This window comes from Phoca vitulina, unplaced genomic scaffold (genome assembly GCF_004348235.1).
Source record: "Phoca vitulina isolate PV1807 unplaced genomic scaffold, GSC_HSeal_1.0 scaffold20, whole genome shotgun sequence".
NCBI lineage: Eukaryota > Metazoa > Chordata > Mammalia > Carnivora > Phocidae > Phoca > Phoca vitulina.
The window spans coordinates 146,600-163,379 of NW_022589723.1; the positions used below are offsets into that span (position 1 = coordinate 146,600).

Sequence of the window (16,780 nt, forward strand, 5' to 3'; positions counted from 1 at the left end):
AATATACCATTCTTACACCACATCTCCAGTTGACTGGAAACCAATTCTAGAAAATCTCAGGGCAGAGTTACATGCCTTACATATTGAAAACTATGATAATAATATAGGTGCTAAGGTGTAATATTTTGCAGAAATCCTGAAACACTTCTGATAAAATATCACCAAAGGTATTTACTGTGACTTAGCACCAAAAACTGAATAAGACCCAAGGGAACTTTGAGGGTTCTGGCCATTCTTATGGAAAAACCAAGGTAAGCAGGGTTATTTGATTTGTCCAACTTTAAATTTGCCCAATTAGTTATTTCTACTGGAAAATAATTCACTATCAAAACTTGACATTGAAACTACAAGACCGTGACAATTCAGTTCTCTTTGGAGGGGCTGGGAGCATCAGAAACAACCCAGGGTGAGTTTTATAGACATTTTGTTTTATTCTGTTTTTCCTCTTAATTATTTTCCTCCATTTTTCTGAAATGTATGCCACAGACATTAGTTTTTCTTTTTGTGCACCGTATTCTCAACATAAACCGACACCAAATTTCTCTTGCAGTTGGGCACACCTCCATTTCTCAAAGCATTTTTTTTCCTGCAGCTACAAAGAAATAGAAAAAAAAAAGTGATGATGATGGAACACAAGTCTTCATATCAGACCTGGTTCTCCATCCGCACAGCCTTTCTTGTGTGTGACGGTGAAATTCTCCAGATTGATTTAAAATAAACCCCTGGCTCCATTCTTGCTCAGTTCTTCAGTTTTCAATTTTGCAATCATCCTTAGGAACTTAGTAAATTAAAAAGGTAAGATGTAAATCATTCACCATTTAAAATAGCTTTCTGGGGGCACCTGAGTGGCTCAGTTTATTGAGCATCTGACTCTTGGTTTCAGCTCAGGTCATGATTCATCAGGGTCATGGGATCGAGCCCCACCTCGGGCTCTGTACTAAGAGTGGAACCTGTTTGAGATTCTCTCTCTCTCCTTCTCCCTCTACCCCTCCCCCCACACACTCTCTCTTTCTCTAAAAACAAATAAATAAATCTTGAAAACAATAAAATAAAGTAGCTTTCTAGAGCAGAAGCTTTAAGTGAACAATCTAAGAAAAATTTTTAAATAGTAAAGTTAAAGACACCATGAGTTTAATTTATATGTTAACTGAAAAACTTCTCCTGTCCCAGAAATACCTTCTTTTCCCATGACCCTACTTTGCTAGGTTCCTAATTTGACACTACGTTAGTCTTCCCTCTATTGATATAAACTATCAAAAGGGTCACTGTCTGCAGAAGACCAGCATGATGAGTAATAAGAAACACTAGAGAAGAAAGAGGTAACTACAAGCAGAAGAGAAAAAGTTCTCTAGGTTCTTTTCATAAGCAATGTGGAGTTGATTCATTTGTCTGCAAGAGAGACTGACCTTGAGGAATGCGGGAAAGCTCCAGTAGTAGTCAGTGATGGGAAGAAGGCAGCACAGGATGACAGGACCCAAGGAACCAAGAGGGCGGCTTGCATGGGTGGGCACCCCTGGAAGGCTGTGCATCCAGGCAGTGGCATGAAGACAAGCGAGAAAAGAGAGACTCCCCACAGATGCCCAACCAGGCTGCAGGGGGCACCTAGCAGGGGAAGAGGCAGGTCACCAAGACACATTCCACTTAGCACCCTAATTATGCCAACCATCACATAAATGATTCAGGTCAGAGTGGTGACAGAGAGAGCCTGGGCCGGGAGTCAGGAGGCCTGAGCTCCAGACAAAGCTATTACTGCAGATCTCTGTGAACTTGGGCCCGTTGCTTTACCTCTCTGTGCCTCATTTTATCTACCTATAAAATGAAAAAAGAGAAAAAAGAAAAAAAGAGATGAGGAAAACACTCAGATCTTTGTAAGAGCTAAGATCTTGTGGGGTACCTCGGTGGCTCAGTCAGTTAAGAGTCTGCCTTCGGCTCAGGTCATGATCCCAGGGTCCTGGGATCGAGTCCCGCATCAGGCTCCCTGCTCAGCCAGGAGCCTGCTTCTCCCTCTGCCCGTCCTCCCTCTGCCCCTCCTCCCACTAGCTCTCACAAAATCTCTCTCTCTGTCTCTCTCAAATAAATAAAATCTTAAAAAATAATGATGATGATAATAATAAATACATTTCTTATAAAAAATAGTGAGAACCCTCTTGCACTGTTGGTGGGAATGCAAACTGGTACAGCCACGATGGAAAACAGTATGGAGGTTCCTCAGAAAATTAAAAAGAGGACTACCCTACGAGCCAGTAATTACACTCCTTTACCCAAAGGAGACAAAAACACTAATTCAAAGGGATATATGCACCCCTATGTTTATTGTAGTATTATTTACAACAGCCAAGATATGGAAGCAACCCATGTGTCCACTGACTGATGAATGGATAAAGAAGATATGGCATATATGTATATATATGTATGTGTATATATATATATATATATACACAGTGGAATGTTATTCTGCCATTTGCAACAACATGGATGGAGCTACAGTATAATGCTAAGCAAAATAAGTCAGTCAGAGAAAAACAAACACCATCGGTTTCATTCATATATGGAATTTAAGAAACAGAAGAAACAAACAAAGGGGAAAAGGAGAGAGAGGGTGGAAGAGACAAACCAAGAAACAGACTTAACTATAGAGAACACACTGATGGTCACCAGAGGAGAGGTGGGGGGCGGGGGGTGGAATAGGTGATGGGGATTAAGGAGTGCACCTGTCGTGATGAGCACCGGGTGATTAAAATTTAAAAAAAAAATTTTTTTTTTTAAATAGTGAGGCCTGGGTCAAAAGGAAGTTAATTTAAAAGAAAAGAAAAGAACCACTCTGGTTTGACTTGTGGGCCAGACAACAGAATTGGACTTTACAAAGAGCTGAGGATAACCTAGTCAGGACAGGAAGCTCTTTTGCCTGGACCTTGATCTGCAGCTGCAGGATGAGCAAGTCCAGGGGCTGAGGCCAATCTCCCTCGCCTCCTCGCCAGAGTTTCCAAGGTTTCCAGGGTTTTCTCCAGCCTCCTCCAAAGAAATGTTCCAAATACACCCCAGCCACACTGCACGTGGCCCAGCAGCTTGGGAAAAGGCCTCTGCCGGCCACAAACCAGGTCATTGCCATGACAGTCCCAGGGCATCACCACAGAGCCCACAGGGGTGGAAGTGGTTTGGCCGAATGAAAAATGCAGTCAACAGGCAATAGAGAAAACTGTGCTCAAGGCCAGGACTTGTACGACTTTGAACATGTTACTGGCTTGGGGTAGAAAAATCTTCATTTCTTCTCCGCTAAAGATTTATGACTAAATATAAGCACTCCCCTCTCCAAGGCTGCCTTAGATCTCTTAGTGAATCATGGTTCTCTGCACTATTATTCCAAAAACGTGTGTGTGGCGCCTACTGCGTGTCCAGCATGATTTAAGTTGCTGAATGGGTTTTTTTTTTTATTATGTTATGTTAGCCACCATACAATACATCATTAGTTTTTGATGTAGTGATCCACGATTCATTGTTTGTGTGTAACACCCAGTGCTCCATGCAATACGTGCTGTCCTTAATACCCATCACCGGGCTAACCCATCTCCCCACCCGCTCCCCTCTAAAACCCTCAGTTTGTTTCCCAGAGTCCATTGTCTCTCATGGTTCATCTCCCCTTCTGATTCCACCCCCTTCATTTTTCCCTCTTTCTCCTAATGTCCTCCATGCTATTCCTTATGTTCCACAAATAAGTGAAACCATATGATAATTGACTTTCTCTGCTTGACTTATTTCACTTAGCATAATCCCCTCCAGTTCCATCCATGTCGATGCAAAAGTTGGGTATTCATCCTTTCTGATGGCTGAGTAATATTCCATTGTATATATGGACCACATCTTCTTTATCCATTCATCTGTTGAAGGGCATCTCAGCTCCTTCCAGTTTGGCTATTGTGGACATTGCTGCTATGAACATTGGGGGTGCAAGTCACCCTTCTTTTCACTACATCTGTGTCTTTGGGGTAAATACCCAGTAGTACAATTGCTGGGTCACAGGGTAGTTCTATTTTTAATGTTTTGAGGAACCTCCACACTGTTTTCCAAAGTAGCTGTATCAACTTGCATTCCCACCAACAGTATAAAAGGGGGGGGGGGCGCCTGGGTGGCTCAGTCATTAAGCGCCTGCCTTCGGCTCAGGTCCTGATCCCAGGGTCCTGGGATCGAGCCCTGCGTCGGGCTCCCTGCTCAACAGGAAGCCTGCTTCTCCCTCTCCCACTCCCTCTGCTTGTGTTCGCTCTCTCGCTGTTTTTCTCTCCTTCAAATAAATAAATAAGATCTTTAAAAAAAAAAACAGTGTAAAAGGGTTCCCCTTTACAACCTCTCCAACATTTGTTGTTTATTGCCTTGTCAATTTTTGCCATTCTAACTGGTGTAAGGTGGTATATCTCGATGTAGTTTTGATTTGAATTTCCCTGATGGCTAATGATGTTGAACAATTTTTCATATGTCTGTTAGCCATTTGTATGTTTTCTTTTGAGAATGTCTGTTCATGTCTTCTGCCCATTTTTTCACTGGATTATTTGTTTTTTGGGTGTTGAGTTTGAGAAGTTCTTTATAGATCTTGGATACCAGCCCTTTATCTGTAGTGTCATTTGCAAATATCTTCTCTCATTCCATGGGTTGCCTCATTGTTTTGTTGACTGTTTCCTTTGCTGTGCAAAAGCGTTTTATCTTTATGAAGTCCCAAAAGTTCATTTTCACTTTTGTTTCGCTTGCCTTTGGAGACGTGTCTTGAAAGAAGTTGCTGTGGCCAATGTTGAAGAGGTTATTGCCTATGTTCTCCTCTAGGATTTTGATGGATTCCTATCTCACATTGAGGTCTTTCATTTATTTAGAGTTTATCTTTGTGCATGGTGTAAAAGAATGGTTGAGTTTCATTCTTCTGTATATAGCTGTCCAATTTTGCCAGCACCATTTATTGACGAGACTGTCTTTTTTCCTTTTTTTTTTTTTAAATTTTATTTATTTATTTGAGAGAGAGAGAGAGCACATGAGAGGGGGAAGGGTCAGAGGGAGAAGCAGACTCCCTGCTGAGCAGGGAGCTTGATACAGGACTCGATCCCGGGACTCCAGGATCATGACCTGAGCTGAAGTCAGTCGCTTAACCAACTGAGCCACCCAGACGCCCAAGACTGTCTTTTTTCCATTGGATATTTTTTCCTGCTTTGTTGGAGATTAGTTACCATAGAGTTGAGGGTCCATATCTGAGCTCTCTATTCTGTCCCATTGATCTATGTGTCTGTTTTTGTGCCAGTACCATGTTGTCTTGGTGATCACAGCTTTGTTAATAGAGTTTGAAATCAGGCAACGTGATGCCCCCTGCTTTGTGTTTCTTTTTCAACATTTCCTTGGCGATTCGGGGGCTTTTCTGGTTCCATACAAATTTTAGGATTGTTTGTTCCAGCACTCTGAAAAATGCCATTGGTATTTTGATGGGATGGCATTGAAAGTATAGATTGCTCTGGGTAGCACAGACATTTTAACAATGTTTAGTCTTCCGATCCATGAGCATGGAATGTTTTCCCATCTTTTTGTGTCTTCTTCAATTTCTTTCATAAGTGTCCTGTAGTTTCTAGAGTATAGATCCTTTACCTCTTTGGTTAGGTTTATTCCAAGGTATCTTATGGGTTTTGGTGCTGTTGTAAATGGAATCGATTCCCTAATTTTGCTTTCTACAGTTACATCGTTAGTGTATAGGAAAGCAACTGATGTCTGTGCATTGATTTTGTATCCTGCCACATTACTGAATTGCTGTATGAGTTCTAATAATTTGGGGGTGGAGCCTTTTGGGTTTTCCACATAAAGTATCATGTCATCTGTGGAGAGAGAGTTTGACTTCTTCTTTGCCAATTGAATACCTTTTATTTCTTTTTGTTGTCTGATTGCTGTTGCTAGGACTGAACATTCCTCAATTTCATAAAAACCATCTATGAAAAGCCCACAGCGAATATCATTCTCAATGGGGAAAAGGTGAAAGCCTTTCCCTTAAGATCAGAAACAAGACAAGGATGCCAACTCTCGACACTATTTTTTCCTAATTCTTGACAGAGTGTCCAACAGAGAAAATGGGAGAGGCAGACCTACTCAATCACACCACTTCTGTGACATACATTCGGCTTAGAGGCTTATCTGTAAATCAGAAGGTACAGATGGCTGTGTTTGCCATGTTCCTCACTTTCTATGTCCTGACACTGATTGGGAACATCCTCATTGTCATAATTATTATCTATGACCGCCGGCTCCATACCCCGATGTATTTCTTCCTCAGTAACCTGTCTTTTATCGATGTCTGCCACTCCACGGTCACTGTCCCCAAGATGCTGACAGATACGTGGTCAGAAGAGAAGCTCATCTCCTTTGAGACCTGTGTCACCCAGATGTTTTTCCTGCACCTCTTTGCCTGCACCGAGATCTTTCTCCTTACCGTCATGGCCTACGATCGGTACATGGCCATTTGCAAACCCCTACAGTACATGACAGTGATGAAATGGAAAGTATGTGTGCTGCTGGCTGTGGCCCTCTGGACGGGGGGCACCATCCACTCCATATCGCTGACCTCCCTCACCATCAAGCTGCCCTACTGTGGTCCTGATGAGATTGACAGCTTCTTCTGTGATGTGCCTCAGGTGATCAAACTGGCCTGCACGGATACACACATCATTGAAATCCTCATCATCTCCAACAGCGGGCTGATCTCTGTGGTCTGTTTCGTGGTCCTCGTGGTGTCCTACGCAGTCATCCTGGTGAGCCTGAGGCAGCAGATCTCCGAAGGCAGGCGGAAAGCCTTATCCACCTGTGCAGCCCACCTCACCGTCGTCACACTCTTCCTGGGACACTGCATCTTCATCTATTCCCGTCCATCCACCAGCCTCCCGGAGGACAAGGTGGTGTCTGTGTTTTTCACCGCTGTTACCCCCCTCCTGAACCCCATCATCTATACTCTTAGGAATGAAGACATGAAGAATGCCTTGAACAAGTTCATGGGGAGGTTGGAGGGGAGAGGAAAAAAATGACAATGTCTAAGCTCTCAAGAGATCTGGTGCTCCACATCAAAGAAACACCTTGCAAAGAATAAGTCACCTAACATTTATCAGGCTCTGTGACTTATAAAATTGTCTTCTGGTCCAATATCTGACAATCATAGCAATAGGATCTTTTTAGGATCTTCCATATGCTGGAAATTGTTCTAGGCACTCTGCATTTACTCCATCCTCACAGCCGCCTGTGAGGTAGGTATTATGCTTGTTTACAATGATGGAACTAAAGCTCAAAGAGAGCCAATGGCATGCCCAGCTAGGAAATGCTGGAAGCAGGCTATTAAGCCAAGTATATCAACACAAACTCATGCTATTTTCATGACACCATGCCGCCTCTCCCTGCTGTTGTCTTAGGGTGATAACTAACATTTAAACAAACCTTCAGATTGTTGGGCAGCACTTGACTACATCATTCACTCAGATGCTTGCCTAAATGGCTCAGCAAACACTGGTGACTCAGACCAAGTGAGTTTGCTTATGAGTTCAGTGACGTAGAAAGAAGACTTTGAGTCATTGAAGGTACTGATGTCCTCAAGTGTCCAGGCTAAATCTGCCATCAGAGGAATGAAATGGGAATATCTTATTATTCATTCATTTGACAAATTTTTACCAAGTACCTATTATGTGCTAAGGACCAGGCTTACAACCACCAAAAAAAAAAAAAAAAAATTTAGTCCCTCCTTCATGCAGTTTAGAGTCTAGTGAAAATAGGAAACAAAAATAGAAACAAATACATTTTAATTACAGATCATAACAAACCCTGTGGAAAAACCCACTGAATGCTGATAGAGAGTTTTAGAAAAGACTGTCTTCAGAGTGGGTAGGCAAGGAGGGTCTCTTTGACAAATGACATTGAAGCTAAGATCTGAAAGATGAGAAAAGACAGGTGATGAACGTTCTATCAGAGGAAATAGCAGGTGTTAGGAAAAGACCCTGGCTTGGTCCAAGCAGTGAAAGGGTAGAGTGGTTAGAGCTTAGACCCTAAGGCAGAGAATGGTGAGAGGTGACAGTGAAGAGGTAAAAAGTATTCTTTTTATACTTTCATGTCCTCTCAAGGGTCAACCGACTTTCAAAAAGGTGCCAAGATAATGCATGGGGGAAGAAATCTTTTTAAATAGTACTGGATCATCTAGGTAGATGGGAAAAATTAATCTCAACCCTCATCTCACACCTTGTATCAAAGTAAACTTAAAATGGATCACAAACCTAAAATTTAAAGCTGAACTGTAAAATTTCTAAAAGAAAACAGGAGAAAATCTTTGAGACTTCCGGGTAGGTGAAGATTTCTTAGGACACCAAAGGCATCAATCTTAAAAGTAAAAGATTGATAAATAAGACTTAACCAAAATATAAACTTCTGCTCTTCAAAATATATCATCCAGAAAATAAAACTGCAAGCCACAGCATGAGAAAAAATATTGCCAGGACATATATCCAACAAAGGTTTAGTATCCAGAATATACAAGAATACTGTTGTATACTCTTACAACACAGTGATAAGAAGACAAAAAATCATAATCTAAAATGAGCAAAATATTTGAACAGACACATCATAACACAAGATATATGAAAGGATAATAAGCAAATTAAAAGATTCTCAGCATCATCAATAATTAAGAAAATGAAGAGTAAACCACACACTCACTGGAAGGCCTAAAATTAAATATTGACAATACCAATTATTGGATGTTAAACTCTTATACTTCTTTTTTTTTTTTTTTTTAAGATTTTATTTATTTATTTAATTGACACAGAGAGAGAGAGACAGGGGGAGTGGGAGACGGAGAAGCAGGCTTCTGGCCAAGCAGGGAGCCCGATGTGGGGCTCGATTCCAGGACCCTGAGATCATGGCCTGAGCCGAATGCAGTCGCTTAACCAACTGAGCCACCCAGGTGCCCCTAAACTCTTATACTTCTGATGAGAATATAAAAACGCACAACCACTTGGGAGCACCTGGCTGGTCAGTCAGGGGAGCATGAGACTCTTCATCTCAGGGTCATGAGTTTGAGCCCCACAGCAGGGGTAGAGTTTACTTAAAAATAAACAAATAAATCAAGTAATTAATTAATTAATAACTTCAAAAAAATCATACAACCACTTTGGAAAACAGCTTTGTAGTTTCTCACAAGTTAAACATACACTTACTGTGTGATCCAATAATTCTACTCCTAGGTATTTACCCAGGAGAAATGAAGACATGTGGCCAAAATAACCTATACATAAACATTTATATCTACTTTATTCACAACTGTCAAAAACTGAAAACACCCAAATGCCCATCAATAAATAACTGAATCAACTATTGTGGTATACCCATACCATAAGATATTATTCAACAACAAGAAGAAAGAAACTGCTACTACCCCCAAAAAACATAGGTTAATCTCAGAAACACCTTGCAGAGCTAAAGAAGTCAGGTACTGAAAAGTTCATACCATATGATTCAATTTATATGAAGCTCTAGGAAAGACAAAGCTAATTCATAGTGACAAAAATCAGATTCTTGGATGCTTGGGTGGAGATAGAGGGATTGGCTGGGAAGGGACTGAAGAAACTTTCGGGGGTGATGGAAATGTCATTGACTAGAGAGATGGTTATGTGGGTGTATATATACCTTTGTCAAAATTTCTCAAACTGCCCAATTAAAATGCGTGCATTTTATGTAATTAAATTTTACCTCAGTAAAGTTTATTTTAAAATAAGTTCTTGGGGCATCTGGGTGGCTCAGTCAGTTAAGCATCTGCCTTCCGCTCAAGTCATGAACCCAGACTATTGGGTTTGAGCCCCGCATAGGGCTCTCTGCTCAGTGGGAGCCTGCCGCTCCCCCTGTTGGTGCTCTCTCTCTCTCTCCCTCTCTCTCTCTCTCTGTCAAATAAATAAATAAAATATTTTTAAAAAATAAAATAAAATAATTTCTTTATACATTTCCACCTTGATTTTTATCAAAGTATTATGACAAATACAAAATAGATCCAGGAATAAGGAAAGAATCATGTTCAAAGTAACAATTTAATTCACTATAAATCAGTGATGGCTTAAACAACTTGAAACTATATTTGAAAGCAAGATTAAAACCACTATAATTTAATAGAACATAAGTGTGATATATAGCTTCCCAGAGGCAATAACCCACAGAATCCACAAATCAAGAAAATATGATCTCTCACAATTGTACCTGTTCCTGAAACTGAGTCCATGCCCCAAATTATGTTCTTTACTAGTGAAACCAGAAGCTTTCTTTAAACTTTTCCAGTTTATTTTTCCTTTATGTTCCACCATGATCGTTTCCTTTATATAAGTAATAGTTAATAAGTCCTTCCCTTTATAAAGAAGTCTGCCCTGCTCTGGGCCATTTTATCTACTCATTTTGTTTTTTACTTCTGCTGTCTCATTAAAGATATGGCCATAATTATATTTGTGATTCCAAATCCATCATGTACCTGACTTCATGAAAAAACCTGTTTCTGTCTGAGATGCTTGATGGCACTTTTTACCTCCTCATTCCTCAAGGTGTAAATGAGGGGATTTAGCAAAGGGGTGACCACCGTGTAGAAGACAGATACCACCTTGTCCATGGAGAAGCTGATGTCTGGCCGAGTGTAGAGGAAGATACATGGTCCAAAGAAGAATGCAACCACCATGAAGTGGGCTGAGCAGGTAGACAGGGCTTTCCGGCGCCCTTCAGCTGACTGTCTTTTAAGAGAAACCAGGATGACCATGTAAGAGGTGACCAAAGCCAGGAAACAGGTGAGGGAGATGGTTCCACTATTAGACACAATGAGCATTCCCGTGAGGTATGTATCTGTGCAGGCCAGCTTGATGACAGGGGGCACATCGCAGAAGTAGCTGTCAATAATGTTGGGGCCGCAGTAAGGTAGACGAATGGTCAGGAAGGTCTGCACCAGAGAGTGAACAGTACCCCCCAGCCAGAGAGCAAAGACGAGCTGCACACAGACCCTGATGTTCATCACATTGGGATAATGCAGCGGAGCACAGATGGTTACATAACGATCATAAGCCATGATGGTCAGCAGAAAGATCTCAGCACAAGCAAACAGATGTAGAAAGAAGAGCTGTGCGATGCAATTATCAAAGGAAATCGTCTTTGTCTCCAAAAGCAAGCCCTCTAGCATCTTGGGCACAGTGACAGATGAGTGGCAAATGTCAATAAAGGACAGATTGCTCAGGAAGAAGTACATGGGGGTATGGAGATGCAGAGTAAAAACTATAGTAACTATGATGAGACTGTTCCCCAAAAGGGTTAGCACATATGTGACAAAGAATGCCACAGAAAATAGTATTTCCAGCACCCAGTTCTCAGTGAGTCCCAAGAAGACAAATTCAGTCACTCTTGTTTCATTTAGAGCATCCATCCAATGAGTTTCCAAAGGACCTTTTCGAGGGGCGGGGGGGGACCATGAAAGCTAATTTAGCTTTAATATTACAGGACTAGAACTCATTGAAGTGACTCTACATTCCATTATGAATTGTTTATTTATTATCAGGGCATATAAAATAGAAGACCAACCTAATAGCGATTGTTACAATATACCCATTATGTATCAGGAGCCATTCCCAGCACTTTTGATACACCATTCTATCAACCACAACTGCACCATGGCATAGGCATTACTGTTCCTGGCTTGCAGATGAGACACATGAATCTCACAAGAATAAATATGTTGCCAAAACTCTTAGCCACTAGTTAGCTGGCTTTTTCATTTCAGTCTAACCCACAGATAACACCAAATTAATCTTCCAAAATACAACTCCCAACTAAAATCATTCACCATTTCACTCTTCCTATCAAATTAAATGTACATCCAAAGCCTGCAACAGACTAATACCTGTTTATTTTTCCAGTCTGGAATCCTCCTTTTTCATACGTATTCTTCTTTCCAGGCAAGCCGGTTACTATGTTTCTGCCACGTTACCCCCACCTTTAAGAAAACTTTGCTGAGGGGCGCCTGGGTGGCTCAGTTGTTAAGTGTCTGCCTTCGGCTCGAGTCATGATCCCGGGGTCCTGGAATTGAGCCCCGTATCGGGCTCCCTGCTCAGTGGAAAGCCTGCTTCTCCCTCTCCCACTCCCCCTGCTTGTGTCCCCTCTCTCTCTGTCAAATAAATAAATAAAATCTTTTAAAAAAAAAAAAGAAAACTTTGCTGATACAATCAAATCCTATCTCTTTTCTTACATACCTATTTTATGGTACTGAACTATAAAAAAAAAATAAGACATTTTTTTCTGTTTTCCATTAAATTGAAATTTTCTTAAAAAGCAATAACTACAAGGGCGCCTGGGTGGCTCAATCGGTTAAGTGTGTGGCTCTTGGTTTTGGCTTAGGTCATGATCTCAGGGTCATGAGATCCAGCCTGGAGTGGGGCTCCATGCTCAGTGGGGAGTCTTCCTGAAGATTCTCTCCCTCTGCCTCTCCCCCCAACTAGAGCATGTGCACGTACTCTCTCTCTAAAAAAAATAAATAAATCTTAAAAAAAAAAAAGAAATTTAATTTTTAAAATTGTATAATATGATTTGTCCTCTACGAGGTATTATTGTAATACTAAATAATTATTGTAATACAAAATACTAAAGCTATTTTGCCCCTAATTTTTTAAGATTTATTTATTTATTTGAGAGAGAGAGAAAACATGAGTGGGGTGAGGAGCAGAGGGAGAAGGAGAGAGAATCTTCAAGCCAATTCCCCATGATGGCAGAGCCCAATGCGGGGCTTGATCCTAGGACCCTGAGATCATGACCTGAGTCAAAATCCAGAGTCAGCCACTTAACCACCTGAGCCACCCAGTGCCCCTGTCCCTAAATTTCTATACTTATTCATGAGCCTAAAGCTGTAACAGAGTTTAGGAAATAATTTCCACAACCATGAAAAATATTTATATTCTTGACCCAACTATTTCACTTGTAGGAGTCTCCTAAGCATCCAAACTATCAAAAAGCTAAATGCAAGAAAATACTAATTACAGCATTATTTAAAACAACAGTCGTGGGATTTTTTTGAAGCTTGAATGAATATAATGGAAGTTGAATAGAATTACATGCAGCCATTGGAAATGGCAGTAACAAAGGATTGCCAATATGAAAAAATACTGAAATATGATGAAGCATAAAACAGGAGATAAAATTTGTTTATGCGTTCTCAACAATTTAAAATATATAGTGTCATATAAATTATCAAAATGCAAATAGTAGACTAGAAGAAAATATTGCAACATATATGACAAAAAAAGGATAATATTCCTATTACTTAAAGGGCTCTTAAAATATGACAAGAAAGGACAAATGACCATTAAATATGGGCAAAAAAGTATGAAAGGGCAAGTCACAGAAAAAGAAATAAAAATGACAAATAAGTATGAATAAAAAGATACTCAACTTCAGTAGTGGGTTAAAAAATGCTTTTGTCTCTCTTCAGATTGGCAAAGGTATAAGAAACTGAGCATTCTATAGACTGCTACTGGAGGTAGATATTATTAAGAGCTTTCTGGAAAATGATCTGGCGGTACCAATCAAAATTCTAATGCCCCTACCTCTAACCAAGAAGCCCACTTCTAGGGCTGTATTTCATAGAAATAAAGGAATCCGTAATTAAGGGTACATGTTTACTGAAGCATTTTTAGCAAAACAAGGAACTGGAAATAAATCGGATGTTTATTAATAGAGAAATAAGTAAATACATTTTAATACAGCCGTGATTTGGAATATTATGTAGCCATGAATAAGAATGAGTTGCATCTGTGCATACAGACTTAAAGCACTGGTTGTCAATGTGGCTGCACGTTAGAACCATCTGGGGAGGGGACGTATGAATTCTGCTGCCCAGGCTTCACCTAAGACAATTAACTCAGAATCTTTCGGGGTTGCACCCATCAGTACTTTTAAAGCTCTTTGGCATTTCCAACATATAGCCAACATGGCAAACTATTAACTTCAAAGAATGTCAACCATATATTGTTAAGTGAAAAGAGTGCATTATGAATATATTATGAACCAGGAAGGGAGGGAGGGAGGGAGAGAGGAAGGAAGGAAGGGGAGAAGGAAAGAAGGAACAAACAAAACAACAGAGGAAGGAAGGAATCAACAGAGATTTGTGTGTGTGTGTGTGTGTGTGTGTGTACCTCTGTTCAAAATACATATATACATATTCATGAATTATGTGCGTATGCATTTATTCCTAAAAGGATAGAAAACAGGTGTGGAAGAACACACCTTATTTCAATATTAGTTACCTGTGGAAGTATAAAATTGAAAAGAATAGTAAGATTGTATTAATTTTTACATTATACTCTGTAATTGTTTAAGTTTGTTTAATAAGCATGGGTTACTTTGTTTAAAAAAAGAAAGTATTAAAAACATGCATGGGGCGCCTGGGTGGCTCAGTCGGTAAGAGTCTGCCTTCGGCTCAGGTCATGATCCCAGAGTCCTGGGATCGAGCCCCACATAGGGCTCCCTGCTCGGCGGGAAGCTTGCTTCTCCCTCTCCCTCTCCCTCTCCCCCTGTTTGTGTTCCCTCTCTTGCCGTGTCTCTCTCTCTGTGAAATAAATAAATAAAATGTTAAAAAAAAAAAAAAAGCATGCTTATGGGGAAAAAAGGAAAGGAAATGAAAATGCTGACTTCATGGGATTATAAGTACATTTTTCCTTCTCCACGTCTAACAGTGTATAATCTGGTTATATGCTTTATAAGGCAGTATTGCTAAAATGGGGAAGATCTTTCCCATAAACTGCTGATCAGCAATGCATTAGTAACAGAGAATCGAGAGCTGTTTTGCTTTCAGCTAGGAAGAAAAGGGCAGAGGCTCTTCATAAGAGCACATTCAGTGAATTCAAATAACTATGACCTTTGGCCTTCACCTCCCTAAACCTCAGTTTTCTGAGCTATGAAAGAGGAACTAGATGCATCTCTTATACATGATTCGATGTAGCAAATATTCAGGTCTCTCTGTTGAAAAGATTAAGAGAGAAGCAAGGGGATGGGAAGAATGTCTGGCTTTGTTAGGGGTTCTGGGGCACAGAAGATCGTTGTTAAATTTGAAGTTCATATACACATTTTACTTGAGAAAAATCTAATGAAAAGGACTGAGTCTTGGGACTGGCTGAAATTCACAAAGCCAGGATAATTCCCTTGAGGTCAACAGATGGTAGCTGCTACATTTTCAGCACCAAAGGAATCTACACTGTGTTAGGGAAAAGAGTTTTTGCTCTGGTTTTAAAAATAGGTGGGTTAATGGGGTGTCCGGCTGGCTCAGTTGGTAGAGCATGTGACTCTTGATCTCAGGGTCGTGAGTTTGAGCCCCATGTTAGGTGTGGAGATTACTTAAAGACAAAATCTTCTAAAAAAAATAAAATAGGGGCACCTGGGTTGCTCAATCAGTTAAGCTTCTGCCTTTGGCTCAGGTCATGATCCCAGATCCCTGCTCAGTGGGGAGTCGGCTTCTCCCTCTCCCTCTGCTGCCGCGCACCCCCATCCCCGCTCCTTCTCTCTCTCTCATAAATAAATAAAAATCTTTTAAACAAATAAGTAAAATAAAATAAATAAAAAGAGGTGGGTTGAGATTTTAACTCCAAGATTGGGTCTTATCTCAAATATCACCTCAGCATGGAGGCCCTCCTGATGATTATACCAAGAAGAACACTCCCCAATGACACGATATCCTAGTGCATCTTCTTTGAGGCACTTAGAAACACCTGCAATCTCCTGAATGATTTACATCTATGTTTATTGGCTGCCTTTCCAAATATAAACCCCTTGAGGGCAAGGACTAGATCTGCCTGTTTGCCGCGGCGTACCCAAAACTTGCGTTCAGCAGTGAATGAGATCCCAAAACCCAGCCCACGCTATGATGAGCACTGTGACTAAGACTTCCACATTCCAAAACTACCAAGCCCATCAAGAAATGCGAGGCAGTTTCTATTCTAAAGAATCCATAAAAACAAAAACATGTCTGTCTAAAACTAATAAGTAAATTAAAAATAATAATAAATAATAATGATTAACTTTCCCTAAAAAAAAGAAAGAAACTAACAAATATACAGTGCCTGTTGGAAGTAGGAGGCTTAGCACTCTCCTGAGTTTCTTAAGATTTCATTCTATTCTCCTTCTGAAAAGATGCAGAGCACCTCCTTCAACCTTCCCATCATATCTTTCTCTATTCTTCTTGAGCCTTTCCCATTGCTTGCTCACCACCATGCTGATCTAGTTTGTCAAATCTTTTTTCTTCTCTCTTTCCCACCCCCTGAAAGTAAGAGAAAAAAACCTGAAATGCTTAGCAAGCTTTATAAACCATGTGGACAAAGTGAGGCACACTGGAGTGGCCCGATAAACCTGGAGGAAAGAAAGGTACACACAAAGTGTGTGTAACACATGCGCAGTGCTTGCTCACTGTAAACCCATTACATTTCACTCATTCCTTCAGTCATTCAGTAAATTCACAGATGGATTGATCCATGAATAATTTGGCAGATGGGGACTTTCAAGTGTAGAAAAAAAGACTCGGGGCTTGCAAACTAAGGATGTCAAATAGAAAATACTGAATTCAAATTATTGAGGTCAAACAAAAATTAGTTGTTAAATACCTCTTTTATTGACTTAACAGTGGGCTTTTTATTTTTTTTTTTAAGATTTTATTTATTTGACAGAGAGAGACACAGCGAGAGAGGGAACACAAGCAGGGGGAGTGGGAGAGGGAGAAGCAGGCTTCCCGCAGAGC

At 40.5% G+C, this 16,780-nt stretch overlaps 2 protein-coding genes across 2 annotated transcripts; one reads left to right on the top strand and one right to left on the bottom strand.

Moving 5' to 3' along the window:
• Nucleotides 1-6,086: 6,086 nt before the first annotated feature.
• LOC116640212 (olfactory receptor 4E1) lies at nt 6,087-7,034 on the top strand. The gene has a single exon (XM_032417035.1). It carries the CDS (start codon nt 6,087-6,089, stop codon nt 7,032-7,034), a length of 948 nt encoding a protein of 315 aa, XP_032272926.1.
• Nucleotides 7,035-10,504: 3,470 nt separating this feature from the next.
• Nucleotides 10,505-11,431, bottom strand: LOC116640199 (olfactory receptor 1509). Its single transcript, XM_032417003.1, has one exon. The coding sequence runs from the start codon at nt 11,429-11,431 to the stop codon at nt 10,505-10,507; it is 927 nt and encodes a 308-aa protein (XP_032272894.1).
• Nucleotides 11,432-16,780: the final 5,349 nt, after the last annotated feature.

Coding starts and splice junctions, on each gene's coding strand:
- LOC116640212 (XM_032417035.1), top strand. CDS start 6,087: ATGGGAGAGGCAGACCTACTCAATCACACCACTTCTGTGACATACATT.
- LOC116640199 (XM_032417003.1), bottom strand. CDS start 11,431: ATGGATGCTCTAAATGAAACAAGAGTGACTGAATTTGTCTTCTTGGGA.